This window comes from Pleurodeles waltl, chromosome 10 (assembly GCF_031143425.1).
Source record: "Pleurodeles waltl isolate 20211129_DDA chromosome 10, aPleWal1.hap1.20221129, whole genome shotgun sequence".
Taxonomy (NCBI): Eukaryota; Metazoa; Chordata; class Amphibia; order Caudata; family Salamandridae; genus Pleurodeles; species Pleurodeles waltl.
This window is the reverse complement of record NC_090449.1, coordinates 202645481-202664189: the sequence shown is the minus strand read 5'-3', so window position 1 is coordinate 202664189 and position 18709 is coordinate 202645481. Positions and strand designations below refer to the sequence as shown.

At 43.2% G+C, this 18709-nt stretch overlaps 1 protein-coding gene across 2 annotated transcripts in view; it reads left to right on the top strand.

The window, feature by feature from the left end:
* The window catches only part of SNX29 (sorting nexin 29), a 1353458-nt gene that overhangs the window by 611558 nt on the left and 723191 nt on the right, over window positions 1–18709 (top strand). For both annotated transcript variants that reach the window (XM_069210178.1, XM_069210180.1), the window contains one exon: window positions 5156–5238. In XM_069210178.1, coding sequence (XP_069066279.1) covers window positions 5156–5238 — 83 coding nt within the window. The remainder of the gene's footprint in view (window positions 1–5155; window positions 5239–18709) is intronic.

Here is an 18709-nt window from a genome sequence, read left to right as displayed (position 1 = left end):
TTAGTTATGATGGAAATTGATTTTATCATAAAAAAATGTTAAATGGAGATGTCTAACCTCGCCCCTACAAGAGAAATAAATATGAGAGTGTTCGCTTGATAAAAACTGAGGGATTTTATATATGTATCAACAAAGAAATCAACAGAATCTCTGAGAGGTTCTTGGCAAGTAGCTACGGTGTTCCTTTATTTGGCAACAATACAATGTGGAATATCTTACTAAGGTTTAGGTTAGGTTAAACTCCATATATACTTACAGGGTAGAACTGAAGAATCTTTTAAAGGATATGGGGGGCACGTTCCTGTGGACTTAGAGACAACAGTGTTATTGTATAATGTGACAGTTTATATTTTTAGATTTGAGGCACCATATTTTAAAACTTTAAAACTTATTTTTATTAAATATGGGGGCTATACTATAAGGTTCTTAATGACATGCAATTTTTAGATGTGACTTGTTTCATTGATAGATTTCACTGATTATATCCACAGGGTGTTATAAATAATGGATTTTAGATGTAATTGTTTAAATGTCATGTAGTATATGTCTTAGTTTGTTGATATGTGAAATGTTTTAAAGACTAACAGTCTAAATATATAAACATTGTAATAATACTTAAAATAGCATTAGAGTATCCTAATTCTCCTCTAGCTACAATAACTAATCTATGAAGCAAATAAACTAAAACCAGTTCCTCATTGGACAATTACATCATTGGTCCCACAATGTGTGTATGGCCTTAGTCTCTGAAGGGTATAATCAGAGGTGGAGGTCTGTTCTATTTCTAGTTACTCGCTTCCCCTGCACCAGTTTCAGCTATAGGTGCATTAGACATGTAACCCTCATTGCCTGTTCCCATTAGTCTTTAATATGTGTTATACGTAACCATGACATTGAATAGCACAAGGTAGGGTGTAAAAAGAGGATGTAAATGCTATGCTGCACGATCCATTGAAGACCACAACTGAGTCGAGGTGTTTCAGCACAAGTTTGCAATGTTGTTCAATTAAATTTAGGTTCACCTTGAACATGTATCTGTGGTTTGTGGTTCCTCCCACTCCTTTATTAATATCCCACCATCTTGGAAATGGATCCTTGTAGCTGAGCCTAAGTCTCGCTGCAGCATCTGCTTGTGCATTTTCCTTGTTGCTGTTCTCAGGTGACACAGAGCTCTACTGTGCACAATCTTTCTCCCATGCCTTTCTGTGCCAGTCAATCGATCAGTCTCACATCTATATGTCTATAAAAAAGAGGTGCGGCCATTGTGTAGCACCTTATTCTGCTCAGCTAAATAGAGCAAATATGTCAATTTCAAATACCTCAGTTTTCCCCTTAAGTGGTTGAAGCCACTTCTTTGTTTCTGTACCTGCAAGGTGTAACCTTGGAACAACATCGCACTAGTATTTTTCTAGTGGATGAGTCCAACTCATCTAGCCACCTATATAATCACAACCCTGTTATGATATTTCAGAAGTCTTGCAATGATCGTTCTAGGTGGCACATCGAACAGTAGGCAGAGGGACTAGTGCCCTGTGCATCCTTCCTATTTAAAGCAGTCAAGGAAACCAACTTATCAGAAATCATTTACAATCCACTCTTCCGGGAACAGTTCCATATTGTAATTCTCCACCTTCTCTATTGTTTCTACCACCCATGTATTGTTTTTTTCTAGAGTGTTCCTCTTTTTCACTGCCCTCATGTCCAGTGTTCCTGGTTATGCTCTGCAAAAATGTCCCTTTCCTCCGTAGATCCATCAACTTCTCAGTGACCATCTGGATGTCATATATTACCTCCATCACATTCTTGAACACCTTTCACATGTCTGATGTCAGTAGTGTCATTTTCAGGGATGTTATGGCAATCTTGTTCTCCAAGGCAGGTATTATGTTATTTTTTGCTGCCAAAACAACCCAACTGTGGGGTCAGTGGCCCTGACCTGGGTTAAGAGATACCCAATGCTACCTTTACGACTCTGGGTTTCTAGTTGATACTCTGCAGCTGTCCATTTCATCACCCTGTTAGCTTCTAGTCTGTCAGTTTTCCTCTATGTTAGTAGCTTCTAAGGCCCAGTTTGATCACCAGTTGTGCAGGTTGGGGGTCAGTAGATAAATGTACCTTTGGGTGGGTAAAAGCCTCACCTAGAGCACTAAACTGTGTTTTTCTAGTGTTCATAAGCTATAACGCTGACCCACAGAGTTCTCTGTTCTGTATATTGCTTCTCATTAATGGCACTGGAATAAAATTGAGAATATGCAAGAGAGTGATCCAAGGAAGGGAGACAAAGAATCACCTCCGCCATCCTTCCATCAAGGCTACACTTTCGTGCCTAGAGCTCACAGTTGTCCTCATTCTGGCTATGCTTTTCAAATATTTGAAAGTTTATGGAACAACTAATGTGGCAGTAATTTGGGCACCCACCAGATTTCAGGACCTCAAAATAGTACATCAGGCTCTATTTATAGAGGTCATTGAATCCACAAGCTTCAGGACTGCACTGTGATTTATTTGAATGACAATGGTAGAAAGTCATAAACCAAGGACGTAAAAACCAGAAATCAGTGTAGCACATAGCCTTGGCCACACAGTGCAATCCCTTATATGAGGAGGTCCAGGTGTGGATTTCCGTTTGTGGTCAGAACACGTAAACAAATTTCAGAGGCTATTGTATCCACAGCAGAACTGTCACTGTCCTATAGTGTGATTACCCTGAGGGGCCTGACAGCACACCTTAACCAAGCCAGAATGAAGTAGAATGAAGTGAGTTGAGGATGGACACTTCTGCTGAATCAATAGATCCTCTCTGCTTGTGTATGCCTGAAGGGGATCCCCACTCAGTCATATTAAAGGTATCTTTAGCCAGGATTGACTCACATGACTGCCAACAGCGACACTTTTCACTCTCCCCACTCCACTCATACGAAGACAGTGCATGCAGCATTCCCCCAATGCCATTTGGCCAAATTTCAAGTTTCCTTGCTTTCTGTACCATTGGATTCAAGCTAGCTTGGCTGATGAAGTGTGATGCCCTGAAACCGGTCCCAGGATGCAAATATAACAATGGATTAAACCCTGATCTGTGACTGGGGATGAGTGTTTGAAAAGTTTCAACACTCCGTCCATCATTTTATTTTGTGATGTTGCCTTGTGTGCCCTATTGGCTATTGTATGCCCAGACGTGGGTCGCTTGCTTGCTGCACCACTGGATTCAAGCTAGCCTGGCTGATGAAGGGTGATACCCTGAAACCGGTCCCAGAATGCTTGAATCCTCTCGAGGGAGGACCTAGCTTGGCAGTTTAGGCTGGACTGCTCCTATAGGGAGCAGGGCCAAGACTGATTTGCATATGGCTGGGTGTGAACTGGGGTGACCTGGCAAGCAAAATAACGATGGATTAAACCCAGATCTGTGACTGGGTGTGAGTGTTTGAAATGTTTCAACACTCCGTCCATCATTTTATTTTGTGAATGTTCAAGTTACCTCAGCTGAGCAATACCTCCACCTCACTCTGACTAGGCATCCATAGAGCTACACATGACTGATCAGCTCCCCTAGATAAACACTAATGAACACCATAAGACATTTATTTCACTACCAAGCCCTTCCTTTGGCCCTCCTCTGAAATATTACTGTTCCCAGAAGTTCTGCTTCACACCCTCAGGTGTTGCATTCCTCCCTCATTTCCACTGTGATCAAAGCCCAACAGAAGCTCCAGAATACCAGGCATGTGGCTGGACAATAACTCTGAGATTCAGGTAAGTTTTTCCCTGCGAACATGGAGCACCAACACACTTTTCTGATGTTACTGAAGATAGGATTGCTAGCAATTCATCTACTGGGGCCTTAAAGAGCAATCAGCAGCAGAAAATGAATAAGGGCCTCATGACGTGGCTGGTGGTCTTGGGACCGCCAGCCTTGCAGTGACGGTTGGACTGCCACACTCCTGGTGGTAGGACTACTGCACTCCTGGTGGTCCGACCACCACATTATGACCATGGTGGTCAGACCACTAGGGGACCACCGTCTCCGCCAGGAATATGGTTCCCGACGGGTTGATTAACGGTCAGACTGCCATGCTGATCAAGAATCCTCTTTCTGCCAGCCTTTTCATGGCGGTTGGATACTAAGTTTTATGGCACACATGTAGAAACGATTACTCCTACAAAAAATGTGTAAATTAGGTCCAACGTGTCAGGCAGGTAGAACCTGTGAAACATTTTCGAGCATGTGTTGCTTTCTTTTTATACATGGAGTTTGGATTTTTGTGCATTTCATTGAATGCATATCGACATTTTACAAAATAAAAATCACACAAGATAGTGTGGTTACTTTTGCTTAGGTGTGTTTAAACGTGTGGATTCCAATCTCCATAAGGGACAGCAAAATGCAAATAAAAATTCTAGAAAGCACGAGAAGAAATGTCGTTTGTATTTTGAAAGCCAGTTTTTTTAGCTTGTTGAATTAAAACGCTTCGCTCTTACCTCTACATTAACAAAGACTACTTCCATTGTAACACCTGGATTGGTTTGATTTGAAGTTGATGTGTTATCCCGTGATTCTTGAGAACATCTGCCTCATAGAAATGTGTTTACGCGTACTTTATTTAGCTTGGATTGTGCACGTTTGCATGAAATGGAAACCTGAGGAAATAATTGCACAAAGGCACATTTTCGCTGTTTATTCCTCATTCCAAGGCCCAGAACTCGTAACGGGGAGGTATTATTGCGGTCTGTAATTGTCATGCCCTTTGTTAACAATAATTCAGTGTCTAGTATAGTTTCCAGCACAACTCGTAGCACCCCAAACTCTTGTAGCTTTTAATAACCATTTCTGATTTCTGTGGCTATTTCCAAAAACCCAGTAGCTGGTTTTCAGCCAGTTCTAAAGATCATTTTTGAAAAGCTCTCTAATCATTATGATCTCTGACAGTTCAGAATGTACTTGGCGAACATATTCCTCCAGAGGACCTTAAATTGTGCCTGTTTACATCTGACTGATTTGTCATTTTCATTATTTAATGTAAGGTTTTTATGTGTTGGTGTAAAATTTTCTTTCCAAATTAGCACGTTGATTAGGGTGTGATGTTGGTATTTTTTTAAACAATTATGTAACTGTAGTTGTTATTTTCTAAAATTGGTATCCTTACAATGTTATCCGCAGAGAAAACGAGGTACTTAAAGTACAGCTTAAGAAGTATGTAGGAGCTGTTCAGATGCTTAAGCGAGAGGGACAAACAAATGATGGTAAGGCAAAATATTTTATTTTATTTTTTCATTTAGAAATGTGTACATATTTTCTAATATATTTATATTTCTAATATATTAATGATAATCTAGCCAAAAACCAGTATCTCAGTTAAATGCCAGCTAAATGTGTCCTTCATCATGAAGCTTATTGTTTATGAGATGTTAAATATATATATATGGGTTGTTATGGTGCCTACAAAAGGTCTGTGGGGAGTAATGAGTACACTGATATTTTTTGGTAAATATGGTTATAATTCATCAAGTTATCTTCCATCTCCAAATCTGTGGTGACTGCCACTCCCTTCTAGGAAAACTTGAAACTGGCTCTTCCAAGGTGTGCATTTTCTCAAAAATGTTTTACTGCCTGCATTTGACTTTGACTTTAGTTCCCTTTGATTGTGCTATTTCACCGTATGTAGTCCCAAAAATATGTGCTCGTTTATATTTTATTAACTATGCTATTCTTTTACTTGATTACTTACTAACACTTATTGGTACAAGGCGATGGGACCTGGAAGAGTTAATCAGTTCTTTAATTTTGGGACGCAAGACTTGCAAAAATGTTTTTCAGCAGGTGCCTCAGCAGAAGCATGAGAAAACCAGGGGCGATTTACTGCAATAGGTGAAGTACTTTGTCACTTACCGCCTGAGATTGAACCCAAATCATGGTAGAGGCATACCAGTATCCTGATAACCTGGAAGAGCACCATTATGCCTCAATGTCATTTTACTGGTCAGGAAGCTTCACTCCACCATGAGAGAATCATAGTGAGTCCATTAAATATTGGCTACCATTGGTCTAATGTGACCAGGAATATTTCCTCTGTGTACTTAAATTCTTTGACAACTTGTGCTTATCAGAAACAGTTCCCACCTCAGCATACTAAACATGGACACTGTTCAGAACTTGGAGAAAATTCATCAAAAGGATCCTGCAGCTGCTTTAGTTCCTTGTCCTTAAGCAATTACATCATAGCGCCTTCCTGGATCCTAATGTATTTTGAAAAGTAGTCATTGTTATTCAGGCCATCCCATACTAAGCCTGTCACCCACCCCATGAATGATTAATGGATACATTTAATTTGTGTTACAGTTCAATGTTTTTAATATTACCGGATTATGCTACCAATTATGCATTTATTTTAGAGTTTGATATAGTGCGGACAAACCTGAAATGGATGCTTTACAGACGACGTGAAAAAATAGCTTTTCTAAATTACCATTGCACAGTAATCAGAGTAAAACACATATTTGTTTATGAATCTTTGGAGAAATATGCATATTGTTAAGCTCATTCTTGAATTACTGCAGAGGTTTTTTTATTTGGTTGAGTTCAGCGGGTTACAAAACAAAGCAGATGACCGACCTCAAGTCAAATCTTGTTGTAGTAGTTGGCACTTTCGCTCTTTTCTGAAAAACCGTGGGAGATTGTTCTCAAAATGGCTGGAAAAATAAAGTTCCAAATTTGGGTGCACTCCCAGAAAAAGTGTGTATTAGTTCACCTATGTTATTTTAAGATTGAACTTCTAAAACATAGGTACTAATACTCCAAAGTAGGTGAGGTGCTTTATTTTAGAATTACGCCTTTTGTGGACTAAGTTGTCGACTTAAAATATAACCTTGGTAGTAATTGAAAGCCATTTCACTGTGATCAGTACAGAAGACATGTGCTCAAATCTTTCACTATGTGATGCTTTTAATATAGCAGTATGTAATGCTGCTTCATAGAAGCAAAGTATATTTTGGGGATGCCTATTAGATGCGTGTTGTCATAATTGTGCTTCAGTGATTAAAAAAAAAGGTGGCACAACTTATTTGACATCATCATCTAGGATGGAAGAGTCTGATTTGGGATTACGCTTTATCAAAGGAGTTTGTCAGCATGTAGATTCTGAGTTTCATATGCCTAAATGTGGTAAGAGGTGTTGCAGCATTTAAAGAGAGAGCAGTAGTTAGCAGCTTTAAAAGTTTAGGGTATTTTGTAGAGACTTGAGTTTTTAAAGGAACAGGATCTAGAGAAAGTCTGATAGTTGTTTTTGTTGAAAACAGTTCTCAAGGAAAAAAAATGTTTAAGAATTGTACTATTATTCACATTTAGTCTTTCTTTCAAGATTTGGCATAGTTGACGTGGCCATAAGCTACCGGCAAGTCAATACGTTTCACATTCTCTAGCTCCCAGCAATTTTTCTTGTCAGTTGCCTCCGTTTTTATTTATATTGGCTTCTTGTATGCCGCTGTTCCCATTGAAACTCCTCTGTTGTTGAGTTATCGAATAAAGGTTGCTCATCTGAGTTTTTTGTCTTTGCATTCCTCATCTACCCACCTATTTCCTGGAAGTGTCTTAGGTGTCTGCTTATTCCTTCTGTGGAGTTGAAGGTCCATTCTCTGAAGTCCTTTGTTTATTCTTGATATATATATATATATATATATATATATATATATATATATATATATATAACATAAATCCTTAACAGATCATTAAGGCTCCAGCACTCCACGATGGTTTCAGGGGTTTATTTAAACAAAGCAGGAACGCGTTTCGGCGTGACCGCCTTCTTCAGCCTGCTGGCCGCCATTTTGGCCCCCTTCATATATCCTATGTGTTACCATTCATTTAAAGCAATACACTGCCTTTAAAAACGTAATAACACCTGTGATACAATACATGTGAAAATTATATAATACATGTGACAAAATATAATAATGTGACAAAAAATGTACCAGTGTAAAAGACAAAATCACTAATAAGTATTTACCAGTCTAAATAAATCTTAATAAATCTGGTTAGATTGCAATTAATCACAGAGAAACTAATTGCGTGTAAATCTTAAAAGAGATCCACTGAGTCTAATGTATTTATACTGTTATTATATCGGGCATTATTAATTGGGACAATCATTAATAAGCAAAATCTCATATATACAATCAAAATCATACAATAAATAAATATATATATATATATTGAATATATAATGAACTTATTCTTGTCGCTATATCATCCATAATTAATCAACCATATCAACCTAAGTGTATATATAACTCTTCACTCGAGTTCAACCCCACTGGTTCCCTTGAATCGAATGGCAATATATATCTGGACTCTAATTTCCTCAGATGTTTCTCCCTATCTCCTCCACGGATATCCTTTCTGATGCCATCTATTACACTATACTTAACATCTTCTACGCGACCTCCATGAAACTCGTGCATATGTCGGGCAACCGGGTAAGACTCATCTCTATTGACTATTGCCCTCAAATGTTGTAAAATTCTTTTGTGAACCTGCAGTTTTGTGCTGCCTACATATAGCTTAGGGCAAGTGCATTTTAGAATATAGATTACATAATCACTTTTGCAGTCATATCTGCCTTTGATAGTATGTATTCTTCTATGCGTTTGTTCAATGGTTTGAATGTTTTCCCCATTTTTGCACGCCTTACATTTGGTACATTTAAAGAATCCATCCTGTGTTTTTAGCCAACTCTTTTTAGAAGGTTTCTCTTGTCTCACATCGTTTTTAACCAAAATATCCCTCATCGATATTCCTTTCCTATAGGTTATCGTGGGTCTATTACTTATTAATGCGCCTATGACTGGATCGCTTTTGAGCATATGCCAATGTTGTTGTAATAACTTTCTTACGGAGTCATGGGCAGTATTAAATGTGGTAATAAATCTCACAGTCCCTGTATCTTTCCATTTATTCTTTTTCTTGAACTCCGGCAAATTGGTTGTCTTATCAGTAGTGAACAATAACTGTTCCCTCGTGTGGGATTTCACTCTTGCAATAGTGTTCTCTAAGATCTCATTAGTTTAACCCCTCTGTTTCAATCTTTCTATCATTTCACTCTCTACATTTGCATAATTTAATTCTGTACTGCAAATCCTTTTTGCTCTTAATAACTCTCCAAAGGGGATGTTATTTTTCAATGGTTGTGGATGATGACTTTTAGCATGCAATATACTGTTTCCAGAAGTGGCCTTCCTATACAGTGTCGTCTCCATTCTATTGTTTACTATACTCACTTTTATGTCTAAAAACTCAGTCATTTCTGATTCAATCTTGCCTGTAAATCTGGGTAGTAGTGCGCACTGTAACATATATCATCCCCATCTAGATTTTCTCGTTTTGGAGTCATGCCACCTATCATCTCAGTTCCTTCATTACCTACCTCCCTCTTGTACAGTTTTAATAATGACCTCTCTGTATTTCAGCATTTATTTCCTTCCTGTATCTTCAGGGGCCCATGTTATTTCTTTTGCTAACATGCCTTCTTCTTTATTTACTTCTTATAACCATCTTTGCAGAATTCCAGCTATGTGTATCTTGTCATTTGGATTTATATAAAACCTCTGCCCTGCATAAGATTACTGGAGCTACAGGCTGAACCTGTCTTACATTTGTACGTCCCCTCTCTGTGTTCAAGCTGTTCTGAGGGATGTTCATTCCACTCTATTTCCGATCGTTATTCCTACCTGATGGACTTTAGCTGCCTTACTGAACTCTCTGTTTTCTCGAAGGACACGTCTAACAGCCAGCCTGACAGAGGTATATGGCCAGTTCTGCCTTCTACTGTGTTTCTTCAACTGACAGGGGAGATGGTTCCCAGCTTTTTTTCTCTGTCCATTTTTCCTGTCTTCCCACTGTCTTATTGGATGTTGGGTATGTTGTGACTGTTGGCTTCCTGGCATTGCTTGGTCGGTTTTAAGAGGGATGTTTAGCAGCAGTTCCTGACTGCTTTTTTACTGATTATCCCCAATTTTCTTTTTCAATATGGCAGGGTCCTTGCGCTTGGTTTAGAGTTTCCAACTTCATAACGGCTCTACTTATGGATATAAGGATCTTCCCTGCCGTACCTACTCTTACAGTCACCTGGTTTCACTAGTCAAAAATCTGGCTTTAACTATGTCCCTTTGTGTTTCTATCTATTCCTGTTCACTATCCAACTTAAGCATTTAATTCAAGGATACATAACCAGTGATAACATCTCCCAGCATTCCACATTCAAGAATCAGATCTTTTAGTAATTCATAAAGCCTTAATCATTGCAGGCTGGAAAGTCCAGCAGGACTGATTTATGGCTATAGCTCCTAGACATCTCATTGCAGGTTTTTTACAAAGTTAATTGTGCACATCTAGATTTTTGATCAATAATATAAAAAAAACTTTCAAAGTCTTTTTGGCATTGCTTCAGCCAAATTGCGAAGAGGTAACTTTTAATTGCTATCTGTCCTATCATATGAGTATTTTACCTTAGTTTTTTATTTTAGTATTTTACACTTTTGTACATTAGGTACGCAGAAGGTGAGGTACAAGGCATAATTAGGGTGGCTTAATAAATGAATAGAAATTGTTTGTTTGTCCAAAAGTTTATTGTTGACTTGTTGCTGCAGTGCTTGAGGCTGCAGGCAATCAAGCTGCAGTGGTAGACCTGAAGCCATGATTTCCTATGAAACATGTGAATGGTGTTAATGTATACAGCAGTCAATGTGTGACTTCAACTTTTATGCCAGTGGTGAATTTCCTGTGACACTTTATTGTTGCCTTACTTAAAAGTTAAATTGAGTTTAACTGTTTTTACGCCATGGTTTGGGATCACATGCACTGTGAGTCTGAATGGCAGTCTCTCAGTGCCAGGAGTCCAAATGCCAGTACAGCTAGTGCAGAAAAGATCTAAGCAGACCACACTGTAAGGGAATATCCTAACTTACATGTTTTTGCATGAATGTGTTCAGACCCCCTGTTTTAGGTGCAAATTGCTAACCTACCCTTCTTCAAGACGTTGCTGATCAGCCCTGGGCGAAAGCTCAGAGTAGAGGTACTGGACTTATGAAGTGGTTAGGGCAGTTGCAATGTGTCAAAGTCCATCAGCATTGACATCTGAGCTGATGAAAGCCTTGACCCTCTAGTACGCATATTTCCCAATGCCAGTCCAGCACTGACAGATTTGTGTGCAGGAAGCCATAGCTGCTAGCCAAAGTAGTCTGGTTTTATAGTGTCTTCAGATGCATAGGAAGGTGAGATTCCCCTGCAGACAGGAGGGAAAGGGGTGATTGTAAGTTATACCCCTAGCTCTTTGACCCAATGTGTTTCACTACTCAGCAAGAGTAGACCCACTCAGCAACTAGATCTTGGTATGAAAGGTATTATTTGAGGGAGCTGTTTGGAGTTTCTTAATGCTGCTCCTCTCTGACCCTTTGATTCTTGATTTGTTCCTTTTGCTCTTCTCCTTGTTATGGTAACTCATGAGCTCCTGTGGCTGCTTACCGTAGCTGAATAACTAGTAAGGGCTCAAACTTTATTCAGTTACTTCACAAGTGCCCATGAAACTGGAATAGAGGATGTGTAAAAGCCTAGTTGTCGGTAGGAAAGAGCCTTCCTGAGCACCAGCATAATATTGGTTAGTCACACAAACTTTTTTTAAACCCAGTAGTCTATCAGACGGGAAGATTAGGGAGATGACGAGGACTGCTCCACTGAGGAATGCTGCGGTTATGGTCCTAGAAGACCAGGAAATGGATGGTCTACTGCTTCAAAAAAGGAAGAAGCATCTAACAAGGCAAATATTCCTAAGGGAGCTATGAGCTCAAGTGCTAAAGTTGAATTTAGTATTATAAGGCCTGCTGAAAATTCAACATTAGCAGCATGGGAAGTGTTGAATGCACAAGGAGTATAAAAGGAGATACTAAAATTTCGAGGCTCAAATTCTTCTCTGTGATTAAATATAGGGCAGTAATGAAATTAACTTATAACTCAGATAGGCAGAGTCAATTATCTGCTTTCTATTATCCTGAAATGTGAACATGTTACACTATTTTGTACAGTGGGGAAATGTTTACATATTGTAGAGAAAACCATATAATAGGGTATCATAGGTGGACTCTTACTCGAGGCAAGTCTGCCGGTTTAGGGTTGACAGCATTTGTTTTGTAGGCGAGTAGGCCAATCCAACAACAAGTCCCAATGTCAGCACAATCTTTCTGGCTCATAAGCAGTACCTCACTGTTGGACTTTTGCTTTTGCAGGGTCATCCCCAGACTTTTTTGCCTCCTGCCTCCTATATTTTTCTGACATGTTGCTGTTGGCTTTTCAACTCTGAGCACTTTACCACTGCTAACCAGTGCTAAAGTGCATATGCTCTCCTGTTTAAATTGTATGTAAGTGGTTTATCCATGATTGGCATATTTGATTTACTAGTAAGTCCCTAGTAAGGTGCACTAGAGGTGCCAGGGCCTGTAAATCAAATGCTACTAGTGGGCCTGCAGCCCTGGTTGTGCCACCCACATAAGTAGCTCTGTAATCATGTCTCAGACCTGCCACTGCAGTGTCTGTGTGTGTATTTTTACACTGTAAATTCGACTTGGCAAGTGTACCCACTTGCCAGGCCTAAACCTTCCCTTTTCTTACATGTAAGGCACCCCTAAGGTATGCCCTAGGTAGCCCCAAGGGCAGGGTGCAGTGTATGGATAAGGTAGGACATATAGTAATGTGGTTTATATGTCCTGACAGTGAAATACTGCCAATTTCGTTTTCACTGTTGCAAGGTCTGTCTCTCTCTCATAGGATAATATGGGGGCTACCTTTAAATATGATTAAAGTGTAGATTCCCCTAGAGAAGAGTTGGACAGGTGGAGTTTGGGATCCCTGAACTCACAATTTAAAAATGCATCTTTTAGTAAAGTTGATTTTGAGATTGTGCGTTTGAAAATGCCACTTTTAGAAAGTGAGCATTTTCTTGCTTAAACCATTCTGTGACTCTGCCTTGTTTGTGGATTCCCTGTCTGGGTCAGTTTGACAGTTGGGTTGTTTTTCACCTCACACCAGACAGTGACACAAAGGGAGCTGGGGTGTGATCTGCATTTCCTGATTAGCCATCTCTGCTAGGAGGGAGGGGTGGAGTGGTCACTCTCATCTGAAAGGACTGTGCCTGCCTCTGACAATGCTGTCTCCAGCCCCCTGGTGTGTGTCTGAGGCCTTGCCTGGGCAAGGCAGGATTTCACAAGAAGGTGTGAGTCCCCTTTGAAGAAAGGTGACTTCAAAGGCTAAAATGGGTATAAGAAGGGCACCCAAACTTACAAACTTTAGAAACACTTCTGGAATCAAGAGGAACCTCTGCCTGGAGAAGAGCTGATCGCTGAGGAACAAGTGCTGCCCTGCCTGTGACTGTGCTTTGTGGAGCTTTCCTGCAGTGCTGCTTCTGCCAGAGTAAGAGGGCAAAGACTGGACTTTGTGTGCCTTCCATCTTGAAGAAGAAATCTCCAAGGGCTTGATGTAGAGCTTGCCTCCTGTTGTTGAAGTCTCAGGGATAGCAAAGACTTCTTCCTGCCAGCACCTGGAGTCTCTGGAGAGACCCCTACTCTGCTCTGTGGTGCCCTTCCAGTTCCTGGGACCCTGAAAGGAGAGGCTGGCAACCCAAGGACAAAAATACACGCACCGAGCGCCGTGCGGAGAAAAGATCTACGCGAATCCGATCGCGGCTGAGAAAACGACGCGACGCCGGCTCCGCAGCTGAGAAACGACGCCGCAGGAAACGCGACCGAAGAATCGACGCCCGGAGCAGGAGAAACGACGCGCAGCATCGCTGACGAAGGCTGAGAGATCGCAACCTGCGCCGCGGGACTTTCGGACCGTCGCGTGGCTGGCTGTTTCGACGCGCATCGCCGTGCCGAGTTGTTTTCGACGCACACAGCCGTGCAGGGTTACTTTCGACGCACACCGCCCGTGCGGGGTTATTTTTGACGCAAACCAGGTACATTTACACGCTAGCAGCGCTAGTGTGTTGTTACAACTACCTAAAGACTCTTTTTATTTTAAACCTTTTAAAAATCATAACTTGACTTGTGTATGTTGGATTTTTGTCGTTTTGGTCTTGTTTTGTCTAGATAAATATTTCCTATTTTTCTAAACTGGTGTTGTGTCATTTTGTAGTGTTTTCATTAAGTTACTGTGTGTGTTGGTACAAATACTTTACGCCCAGCACTCTGAGGTTAAGCCTACTGCTCTGCCAAGCTACCAAGGGGGTAAGCAGGGGTTAGCTGAGGGTGATTCTCTTTTATCCTAACTAGAGTGAGGGTCCTTGCTTGAACAGGGGGTAACCTGACTGTCAACCAAAGACCCCATTTCTAACGTTGGTGACCAGCGGTCGGGATTGGACTTGTATTTGTACTTGACATACAGTAATTAAGTGTACACTACTGTTTTGATCTCAGACCACTACGTGACCACATACTACTTGTCTTGTGATTCTGCTTTTTGTTCTCTGATGTCCTCCTGGAAGTATTGATAATATTTTTGGACTTTGTTTTTGGGTTGTGAAGCCTTTGCAGAATGGAAGTCAATTTCTGGCACCTATTTATGTATAAAAAGTGGCAGCTTAAAGCATTCTGCATGGAAAGGGGACTGGCTGTGAACAGGAAATCCAGAAGGGAGGATCTTGAGTCAGCCCTGTTTCAGTATGAATTGAAACGTTGTCAGGCAACACCACCAAATGAGTCTGAGGAGGATAACTACTCTGAGGAGGAGGATAACTACTCTGAGGAGGAGGAAACAGAAAGAGATGAGTGGCTCCTAGCTCGAATCCGGAGTCTGGAAGAGCTAGATGCAGAGCTTGAGAGGGCTGAGGAGGAGAGAGCCTTAGTCCTAGAAAAAGAAAGGATTGCAGCTCAAGAGCTGAGCTGTGAAGGGCTGAAGCTGGAGGCCATGAGGGCTGAGTCCAGTTCAGATGGTGGCAGCAAAAATCTTGTATCCAGTACTGCTGAAGAAGTGCACATGCCCAGAGATGTGGTGCCCTACTTGAAGGAGGGAGTTAACACACGCCAGGAGGTTCAGGGGTATGAGGTAGCTCCAGTGATGCACAGGGTCCCTGAGGTGGATTGGGGAACTGGCATGGGGAGTCATATTCCTACTGGTGGGAGGGACACTCTACTGACTCTAGTTGAGAGTGACAGGGAGAGGGGTTCCCCCCAGGTAGAAGTCCTGGTTATGGAGTGTGAAAACATCCCAGAAGAGTGTGGGTTGAGTGTCAGGGACAGTCAGGTACTGTCTCACCAGTCTCAGGAGGGTGATGTGGGGTGCTTTTTCAAAGCAGAGTCACTGGATGGTTGGGTGAAGGGTACTTTGGTTAATTCATGTGAGGGGCTGAGTGATGTAATTGCTGGAGAGCATATGTCTAGTCCTTATTTTCCAGAGCTATGCCAACACCAGGTGGAGTGTGAGTTCTCTGACCCCAGGGAGCTTACAATGGAGGCAGACTTCTGGGTGAGTACCAGAGAGTCTGAAGAGGCATTCGGGGGTGCTCCTGAGAGGAGTGGTCTAGGTAGTTCCCAACCAGGTGAGGTAGGGAAGGATTGTAGTGTCCCAGGTAGGTCCCAGTGTAGTGGGATGGGTGAGGGACCCCATGTCCAGTCTCAGAGGAGAGGGAATGGGGATGGGTTGAGGCCCAAGGTGCCCGAGATCCGGTCCCAGGTCCTGGAGGGTTCCCTGCGGGAACCCCAGGAGGGGAGCCTAGCCTGTACCATAGGGCCATCTGTTGAGGGAGACCCCACAGTGTCAGGAGAACTTGGGGGGGCGGCTGTAGCCAGCGTCCCACCAGTTCTGGTGTCTGGCAGTACCACTCCTAGTGAGGGGTTGCAGAAGTCCAGACAGAGGGTTGAGAGGGGGTTGCGGACCCCAGTGGAGAACCTGGAGGGTCAGGGGTCAGCTCTGAGTGCAGAGCCCCCCAGGAATGACCTTGGTGAGACCATTTCTGGGCTGGGGGGAATCCAGACTCTGTCAGATGGGCAGAGGTCAGGAGACCTGCGCCAGCCAGACTCTTGTATGGCCCTTGGGGAAAGTGTTTCCCTTGTGGGGGGTAGGTGTGCCCCCCAGGAAGTCCTGGTGCGCCAGGCAATGATTCAACCGCAGGATGGTGACTCTGGGTTGGATGATCAGGTTCAGGGGGTAAACTCTGACCTGATGGGGAGTACGTGTGCTCCCAAGGAAGTCCTGGTGCGCCAGGCAGTGGTTCAACCGCAGGGTAGTGACTCTGGGTTGGATTGCCAGATTCAGGGGGTAAGCTCTGATCTGGTAGGGGGTAGGTGTGCTCCCCTGGAAGTCCTGGTGTGCCAGGCAATGGTTCAACCGCAGGGTGGTGACTCTGGGTTGAATGATCAGGTTCAGGGGGTAAACTCTGACCTGATGGGGGGTAAATGTGCTCCCAAGGAAGTCCTGGTGTGCCAGGCAGTGGTTCAACCGCAGGGTGGTGACCCTGGGTTGGATGACCAGGTTCAGAGGGTAAACTCTGACCTGGTAGGGGGTAGGTATGCCCCCCAGGAAGTCCTGGGTTGCCAGGCAGTGATCCAGTCTGTGGGTACAGACCCTGGATTGGGAGGCCAGGTTAAGGGTGTCCCCCCTGACCTGGAGGAAGGGGCTACTGCTAACAGTACCCCTACCATGTTGTCTTCTGGGGGGGCCGCTCCTAGTTGGGTGGTTCAGGACCCCAGAAGAGAGGGCAGGGGGAGGGAAGCCTCACCCCTGGCCCTGGTCCAACCTGAAGGTACAGACCCCAGGTTGGAGGATCAGTTGCAGGTTAACATCCCTGCACTGATGGAAGAATTGTGCAGGACTGCTTCTACAAGCACCCTGACAGTTTTGGACTCTGGGGGTGCCGCTTCTGCAGGGAGGGTACAGAGCCCCAGAGGGGAGGACCAGGGTCAGGTTGTCATCCCTGACCTGGTGGAAGAGAGAGTGGTCAAAGGGTGCCAGGCACCTGGGGCTACCGCCCCCCACTCTCCACAGTCACAGTGGTTAGAGAGGCCTGAGGTCGGGCTCTCATCCCTGACAGTTGTCTGGGGCCACTGTGGCTTGCTGTCCTGGTGGACAGAGTTGCCCCTGGGGGGGGGAGGACGAGAGTCACACCCCGGGGGTGGAGTGGGCAACACCACTGTGTTGGCCCTGGTGGTACTATCTGCCCATTGCAATACATCTGTGAGCAAAGTAAAGTTAGGTGTTGCACAGATGGTGTCTGTAGATGTGGAGAAGGGTTCCCCATGGGTTAGCTTAGTGGGCCCTGAGAGTATGGACAGAGGGATCCAACTGGAGTCAGGAAGGCGTAGAACTGGAACATGCCCCTGCTGTTGTGGGCCTGGGTCCCTGTTCTATCGCCCCAATCAGGGAAGTACATCAAGGTATTGATTGTTCTCCCCTGGCTTTAGGCTGGTAGGGGGTCGTGTTGGACTTTTGCTTTTGCAGGGTCATCCCCAGACTTTTTTGCCTCCTGCCTCCTATATTTTTCTGACATGTTGCTGTTGGCTTTTCAACTCTGAGCACTTTACCACTGCTAACCAGTGCTAAAGTGCATATGCTCTCCTGTTTAAATTGTATGTAAGTGGTTTATCCATGATTGGCATATTTGATTTACTAGTAAGTCCCTAGTAAGGTGCACTAGAGGTGCCAGGGCCTGTAAATCAAATGCTACTAGTGGGCCTGCAGCCCTGGTTGTGCCACCCACATAAGTAGCTCTGTAATCATGTCTCAGACCTGCCACTGCAGTGTCTGTGTGTGTATTTTTACACTGTAAATTCGACTTGGCAAGTGTACCCACTTGCCAGGCCTAAACCTTCCCTTTTCTTACATGTAAGGCACCCCTAAGGTATGCCCTAGGTAGCCCCAAGGGCAGGGTGCAGTGTATGGATAAGGTAGGACATATAGTAATGTGGTTTATATGTCCTGACAGTGAAATACTGCCAATTTCGTTTTCACTGTTGCAAGGTCTGTCTCTCTCTCATAGGATAATATGGGGGCTACCTTTAAATATGACTAAAGTGTAGATTCCCCTAGAGAAGAGTTGGACAGGTGGAGTTTGGGATCCCTGAACTCACAATTTAAAAATGCATCTTTTAGTAAAGTTGATTTTGAGATTGTGCGTTTGAAAATGCCACTTTTAGAAAGTGAGCATTTTCTTGCTTAAACCATTCTGTGACTCTGCCTTGTTTGTGGATTCCCTGTCTGGGTCAGTTTGACAGTTGGGTTGTTTTTCACCTCACACCAGACAGTGACACAAAGGGAGCTGGGGTGTGATCTGCATTTCCTGATTAGCCATCTCTGCTAGGAGGGAGGGGTGGAGTGGTCACTCTCATCTGAAAGGACTGTGCCTGCCTCTGACAATGCTGTCTCCAGCCCCCTGGTGTGTGTCTGAGGCCTTGCCTGGGCAAGGCAGGATTTCACAAGAAGGTGTGAGTCCCCTTTGAAGAAAGGTGACTTCAAAGGCTAAAATGGGTATAAGAAGGGCACCCAAACTTACAAACTTTAGAAACACTTCTGGAATCAAGAGGAACCTCTGCCTGGAGAAGAGCTGATCGCTGAGGAACAAGTGCTGCCCTGCCTGTGACTGTGCTTTGTGGAGCTTTCCTGCAGTGCTGCTTCTGCCAGAGTAAGAGGGCAAAGACTGGACTTTGTGTGCCTTCCATCTTGAAGAAGAAATCTCCAAGG